This window comes from Neopsephotus bourkii, unplaced genomic scaffold, assembly GCF_033783945.1.
Source record: "Neopsephotus bourkii isolate Nb327-2 ecotype Australia unplaced genomic scaffold, CSIRO-AGI_Nbou_v1 NB_272, whole genome shotgun sequence".
NCBI lineage: Eukaryota > Metazoa > Chordata > Aves > Psittaciformes > Psittacidae > Neopsephotus > Neopsephotus bourkii.
Window position 1 is genome coordinate 22180965 of NW_026900781.1, and position 7541 is coordinate 22188505.

Consider the following 7541-nt stretch of genomic DNA (forward strand, 5'->3'; position numbering starts at 1 on the left):
TTTCTAGAAGCCTGAGCTTTATGACCTTCCAAAGGGCTTAACCAGGTGTCTGCAAAGGTTTGCAATTTGCTGAGTTTCTCAGAAGGTTACTGCTTCAGTGATGGGCTAAATCTCCTGGTAGCTGTTAGTTCAACTCTTAAAATTCTACTTGACATCTCCAGGAATAGATATGTGGCTTAATAAAGATATATTATATAGTGTCACCGTGTAGGAGCACTTAGCTCTGTTAAGTTTACAAGAGCTATATTTGGGCAGATCAGCTCTGATCAGAAATGATAAATTGAAATTCAGTTTATAATAATAAAAACAAATGGGGAGCACTAAATTTTTCACATGGTGATAACTATTTAAATTCCTTTTGTTTAGCAAAATACTGATAAATTTATGTTATACATATTACTAAGTTCTTAGTAATAATTAGTAATAATAGTAAGGCTGTTACCCTGCATAGGATTCAATATCTGTTGCATATAATACTTTCACTTATTTCCCAAAGGACCATATTGACCACAAAAATTCTGGGTATGTCTATTCAGTTGTTGTTAATTTGCTAATTTTACACTTTTAATTAAAAATATATTAGCAAGTTTTATTAGAATACATGACTGCCTGGAATTGTGATAGTTCTTAGGCATTGCTGATAAATAGCACTACTATGCTGAGGCAAAGTGGCTGGGGCAATTGCTCTTGATTGGTTTCTGCAAAGTGAACCTTGAGGACTGTCTGTTGGAATTAAAGCTGAAATTCTTGAAATAGGGTATAGCCTACATGCTGTTTAAACAATGTTAGCTCATAGAAAGATATACACTCTAAACTGTGAGCTAGACTAAAACCATAGCCAGTCTCAGCATCATAAATCTCTCTTGGAAAAAATCTGTCTTGCAGAGTATTCAAGGAAGATGCCAAACTGACCATTTAACTCCCTGTATAAAAGTATTATGTCTTATAAATTGTACTGGGGCCTAGCCTTGGCATAAATCCACCCTTGTCTTTTGCTTCTGCTGAAGGCTCTTTGTTTTTTTACCTACAGGTAAAAGAGAAACTAAAGAACATGGGACCATTTCAGCCTATGAACATATTTTTGAGACAAGAGATTGAACAAATGCAGAGAGTTATTACCTTAGTGAGAACTACTCTGAATGATTTAAAACTTGCAATTGATGGGACAATTGTTATGAGTGAAAATCTGAGGGATGCTTTAGATTGCATGTATGATGGAAGGGTTCCTGCTAGCTGGAAAAAAGTAAGTGTACATCACTATTATTTTTTCCTTACAAAACGAATCTGTTGACCTAGATTAAACTGCTTGGCACACAGTAAATACTTTTCTCAAACACAAGTGTTAACCAGGACTGTGCAACCGCTGGAATAGATTTTGGGCTAAAATAAACACAGACAAAACAAGCCCTCTCTCATTTATAAAAATGAAATGAATGTGGAAGATGCAGGTATTTCCCATTTTGACAGCTTGTTGCGTGTTGACAGGATAAAAAATTAGAAAGTAGAGAATAATTTAAAATGTGATGGTAGATTTTAAAAAATAACACCCGTACTGGTGAACTACATTGTTGCTGTTCTTTGAGATTACGACTTGTAGTCATAGAATCAGAAAGCAGTAGAGGCTGGAAGGGACCTCTGAAGATAGTGTAATTTAACCCCACTTCTGAAAGCAGGGTCACTTAGACCAGGTTTGCCAGGATTCTTCAGAATCAAGAATCCATGACCACTCTGGGAAACCCGTTCCAGTGTTGGACACCCTCACAGTAAAAAAATCCTAACAAAAAACCCAAATGACTACCAAGTAATCAAGTAAGCAAGCAAAAAATCTTAACTTTAAATTAAATCAGCACATTTCATCTTGTGTCCATTGTTTCTTCTCCTATCACTGAAAAGGGTTTGGCTCCATCTTCTTCAGTTCTCCACATATGATGTACAAATATTGATAATATCTCCTCTGAGCCTTCTCTCCTTCAGCTCTCTCAGCCTCTCTCCATGGAAATTGTATTCAGGAACAACTAGATCAACTGATGAAAAGAAAAATGGGGAGGTTTTTTTGGCATTTGCTTGTTTTGTTTTTATTGACAAAATAAAATGGTACAAAAAACCTAGACCAAAGCAGATGCTTCACAGCACAAGTGTGATACAACTACTCAAAGAGAAAAATAGTCATAAATTTTCACATAGTCTAAGCTCAATTTTCCTTACGTTATTTTTCCAGAAAAAGCAGAATAGTTTTGGCAGAAAGCCTGTTATCTTGATGCATTGACCTTGGCTTTAGAAAGACATGTATATAGTATTTCTTCTTAGTTTACACAGGTATCTAATTTTGCAAAAACATCATTAAATGGACAGTTACCACACGAAGCATTAAACATGTCTAAATGGAATAGTAGGCATGAATTTGAACAAAACAGGAAGTTGTTTCAGGTTTCAGTGGGATGCAACGTTTATCTTTTAAAAGTTAAGATATGAAAAGTTAACTTTAAATATGCTTTGTTAAGATTGATGTTTACTACCATGGGAAGAATTACCTTTTCTTGAGATGAATTTGATGTCTTTAAACTTTTGAATAAAACTAAAAAATGAATATCTTGTTTACTATTTTTAGGCATCTTGGGCTTCCAGTACTCTTGGTTTCTGGTTTACTGAGCTTCTAGAAAGAAACCACCAGTTTTACAAGTGGATTTTTGAAAGCCGACCAAACTGCTTTTGGATGACGGGTTTTTTTAATCCTCAGGGATTTTTAACTGCAATGAGACAGGTAAATTATGTTTCAAGTCTCACTCTACTTATTCTTTGATATACTTTAAAAAACCAAAAATAAATATTGTGATAAAGGCTGAGTTATACACATGGCTCCATCATGTCAGAGGGGAAGATACATGACTGCATAACAGTCTAGTATTTCCTGAGTGAAATATCCATACATTTTTCTGTATATCAATGACCAACATATTAAAATATATTTGCTGCTTTGAACAAGCTTTGTGTATTAAGGGCTACCTTACAACATTATGAAGATAGACTGGAGGTAATGTCTAACCTTACCACTGAGATATTCCTAGAAGAGTTGCTAAGCTCATGAATTTATTTTCCTTTTTTCTTTCCCTTTTGTTCTGTGTTCAATATTTATCTGGCTGGATACATGCCAGAACAGCTATTTAGAATTAGTCTTAAATTACATTTCTTCAGTTCAGCAGCTGGTTCAGTCTCTCTCCATGAAGTGGGAGTTTCATTTATTAATAAGTGCTTAGTATAAAGTTTGATGTATTTGTTACAGTATGTCTCTGTCAAATTGATGATTGTGTTGGTTGCTCAGCATGCTAGTTGCATTTGATAAGTGAGAGTTTTTAATTTAAACGAGGCAATAAATACCTATGTTAGTTGGCATAGAAGGACATTGGACACAGTTGTCTGGAATGTGTAAAATTGGGAAACAATATTCAGGAGGGACCTCAGAAAAAGCTAAGTTTTCAAGGAGAGAATGAAGATTTGTAGAGAATAAAAATCTCTCCTCTTGTTCTGAGGTCTAGGTGGTATAGTCTTTGTCAAACTGACATTCTAATTGGTGACCTACTTCTACTAAAATGGCAGGCATATAGCCTTTGAATAACATAACGAGATCTTTTAAGTTAGCAGTAAACTGGGATTTTCTTTTGTACCTAAGCTTGTAGAAATGGTTTAGCAGTAGGATCTGAAACAGCTGGAATGTGAAGAACTTTTCTGGCTCCCTGAAAACTTAATGTGGGTACATAATAGTGTAACGTCCCAAGTAAAACCAAAGTGACTTTCTGGGATTTTGATATGCGGTGGAATAAATAGAAATGAGGAAAATGAAAAACAAGAATAATAGCTGAAATGCTTCCTGGGTTCAGCAGTAGCAGTCATTTTTCTCCTTCTTAGTAGCTGGTGCAGTGCTGTGGTTTTGACTTTCGTCCTGGGAACAGCGCTGGTAACACCGATGTTTTTAGTTGTTGCTAAGTCATGTTTATTCTGACCAAGGACTGAGTCTCATGCTCTGCCAGGGAGGAGGGGAAGCCAGGAGGAAGCAGACAGGACACCTGACTCAAACTAACCAAAGAGGTATTTCATACCACAGCATGTCATGCCCACTATATAAACTGGGGGCAGTTACCTGGAAGGGCTAGATCACTGCTTGGGTCAGGCTGGGTATGGGTCAGCAGGTGGTGAGCGGTTGTATTCTCTTCCCTTGTTATTTCTTTCATCATTATTGGTGGTGGCAGCAGCAGTGATCTGTGTTATACCTTAGTCACTGGACTGTTCTTATCTCAACCCATCGGAGTTGTATTCTTTCAGTTCTCCTCCCCATCCCTCCTGGAGCAGGGGGGCGGGAGGAAAAGGGGGGAGTGAGAGAGTGGCTGTGTGGCTGAGTTGCCAACTGCACTTAAACCACAACAAACTGTAACCCTCCTGTTCTTTTAGAGCAGCTAAATAAGTGCAGTAGGGGAAATATATTAATTCAAATTACTTCAGATAAAGACCTTGGAAAACATTTACAAGACTGGGATAACTCTCAGGTCTGGCATTAATGGCATGGGATAGCAAGGGATGAAGTTTAACCATGACAAGTGCAAGGTCCTACACCTAGCTCGAAGCAATCCCAGGCACAGCTACAGGTGGGGCAGAGAAGAGACTCAGAGCAGGCCTGCAGAGAAGGACTTCGGGGTGCTGGTCAATGAGAAAATGAACATGAGCCAGCAGTGTGCGCTCGCAGCCCAGAAAGCCAACCGTATCCTGGGCTGCATCAAAAGGAGCGTGACCAGCAGGTCGAAGGAGGTGATCCTGCCCCTCTACTCTGCTCTTGTGAGACCTCACTTGGAGTATTGTGTGCAGTTCTGGTGTCCTCAACATAAAAAGGGCATGGATCTGTTGGAACAAGTCCAGAGGAGGACCACACGATCAGGGGACTGGAGCACCTCCCATATGAAGACAGGCTGAGAAAGTTGGGGCTGTTCAGCCTGGAGAAGAGAAGGCTGCGTGGAGACCTCATAGCAGCCTTCCAGTATCTGAAGGGTAGCTACAGGGGTGCTAGGGAGGGACTCTTCATTAGGGACTGTAGTGACAGGACAAGGGGTAATGGGTTCAAACTTAAATAGGGGAAATTTAGATTGGATATAAGGAGGAAATTCTTTCCTGTTGGGGTGGTGAGGCACTGGAATAGGTTGCCCAGGGAGGCTGTGAATGCTCCATCCCTGGCAGTGTTCAAGGCCAGGCTGGACAAAGCCTTGAGTGAGATGGTTTAGTGTGAGGTGTCCCTGCCTATGGCAGGGGGGTTGGAACTTGATGTTCTTAAGGTCCTTTCCAACCCTAACTATTCTATGATTCTAAGATAAGTGAATGTTGTTCAGTGCACTAACTGACTAAGTTTGAAGCATAAGTTGAATCTTAAGCATCTCTGTCTTCAAGTGTTCTCTGGTGATTTTGCAATCTTTGTATGTAGCTTTGGAGCTAAGTGAGCTCTTACTTATTGTTAAGGATACAGGTAATGAAAGTATAAGTACAGAAAGAGGAATGTAACCCTAGAAAATATGCAGCAAATTAAACATCTTGGTTTTGTCACTGGAACTGTTTTACTTAGCACATCCAGTTAATGTTTTCTCATTTCATGAAAACTGAAAATTTCATATTTGCAAAAGCCAGCTAACATTGGCATTCAGAGTTTGTGTTACTTGGTATGTTCCTAAGATACTGCATATAATAGAAAGATTGAAAATAAAATATAGTGGATGAAGTACTGAAAGTCTTCTTGTAGTACTATGCCATCAAAAGCTTAGACAGAAGTCAAACTCCTGTAAACGTGGATATCATAGGAAGTTTTTTTTTGTGTGTGTGTGGTTTTTTTTTGTTTGTTGTTTTTTTTTTGTTTGTTTGGGGGATTTTTTTTTTTTTTTTGTTTTTCTAATAAATGCTGTGGAAAAAATTGCTCGTGTAAAAATATAACCTCCATACTTTCATTCATTTTGGTCAGGAAATAACAAGGGCTAACAAAGGATGGGCTCTTGACAGTGTAGTGCTGTGCAATGAAGTCACTAAATGGATGAAAGATGACATCACAAGTCCTCCTTCAGAAGGTGTCTATGTATATGGGCTGTATTTGGAAGGAGCTGGATGGGACAGAAGAAACATGAGACTGACTGAAGCGAAGCCCAAGGTGCTGTTTGAGATGATGCCAGTTATAAGGATATATGCAGAGAATAACAGTAAGTAACTGTATTGTAAAGGGTGTTATTTTGATGGAACAACTTTTTATTCAACTGCATGGAAGACTTTTAGGCTTTAGGGATTTGTGAGGCTGTTGCTGTTCATTGTATTCATAGTGAATCTTTTTCAATGGGGGAGACTTATGAGTCTTCCATATAAAATAAGCTTTCAACCTTCCTTAATAATAGGCATTTTTTTTTTTACCTGATATTTAGAAAGGTCTCTATCTTCAGGTCCTAATGGTGTTAACAACCTTTTAAACCTATTACAGATGAGCTGGTCTCTGCCACGTTTGAAAAAACGTGTTTGCATTCAGTCTTCCATTGACAATATGTGTCCTAGATTGAGAAGATCAAAATTTATATACTTAAACTCTGTAATCTCTGTATCAGAGAATTAGTTCAAATTTACAATTGTTTATGCCCAGTCCATTAGGGTTCTGTTTTTTTGATGTAATTTCATTGGTTTTTATGTCTCTTCTGTCTTTTTAGCTTCAAAAGATCCACGTCTTTACTCATGTCCAGTCTACAAAAAGACCATTAGAACAGATATGAATTACATTGCTGCTGTGGATCTAAAAACCCTTCAGCCTCCAGAGCACTGGGTACTGCGTGGGGTAGCACTTCTGTGTGATGTCAAGTAATGTAAAAGAAAGTTTACTGAGGGCTCTCTTCTGTTTTTAAATATAAACATCAATATGTAGTTAGCTGTACAACTGATCACTTCTAAAAATATATTTTCAAAGGCATAGACTCTATTATAGTACTTTTAGAAAACTGTTCTCAATAAACCTCCACAATAGGCTTATGAATGCTAAATCTTAGAGTGATATAAATTTTGGTGAATAAAATTCAAGTGTTACTTTTGATATCTTAAAAAATAATGACAAATATTTAGTGTTCCCATCTCACTGTTGTGTGCTTAATTTTATCTTGAATAAAGATTCATTGACTTGAATGTTGTCACTTTTCAGTGATAAATATCCTTGTATCAGGGCTTACATTCAACTTGCTAAATGAAAAGCTTTTCCTTTGTGTGTGTGTTCATGTGTGTATATCTTTGGAAACCTAAGCCCAGTTGCTCATTCTTATTAGTTAATAAACCTCAAGATGATGTCCTAAGATTTATCTCCTAGATGATAGCTTCCAGTTTGCTTGCTGTCTAAATAAAGAAGATGAGACTGGAAAATTGTTACACCTCCTTCACCATTTGGAGAACAGTTTCATGGTGTTACACAGGAAAAAAAATTTGACAGCTGCCAAAATTCCTTTCTATCTGGCTCATGACTTATAAATATGTAATGCATAGGAAGAAAATAT

At 37.5% G+C, this 7541-nt stretch overlaps 1 protein-coding gene across 1 annotated transcript in view; it reads left to right on the forward strand.

Annotated features, from left to right (window-relative positions):
* Positions 1–7179, forward strand: part of DNAH5 (dynein axonemal heavy chain 5) — a 116648-nt gene extending 109469 nt beyond the window's left edge. Inside the window, exons 76-79 of the mRNA XM_061346726.1 lie at positions 1031–1243; positions 2609–2761; positions 5990–6221; positions 6714–7179. Of these exons, the coding sequence (XP_061202710.1) occupies positions 1031–1243; positions 2609–2761; positions 5990–6221; positions 6714–6865 (750 nt within the window). The 3' untranslated portion in view covers positions 6866–7179. The remainder of the gene's footprint in view (positions 1–1030; positions 1244–2608; positions 2762–5989; positions 6222–6713) is intronic.
* The last annotated feature ends 362 nt before the right edge of the window (positions 7180–7541 follow it).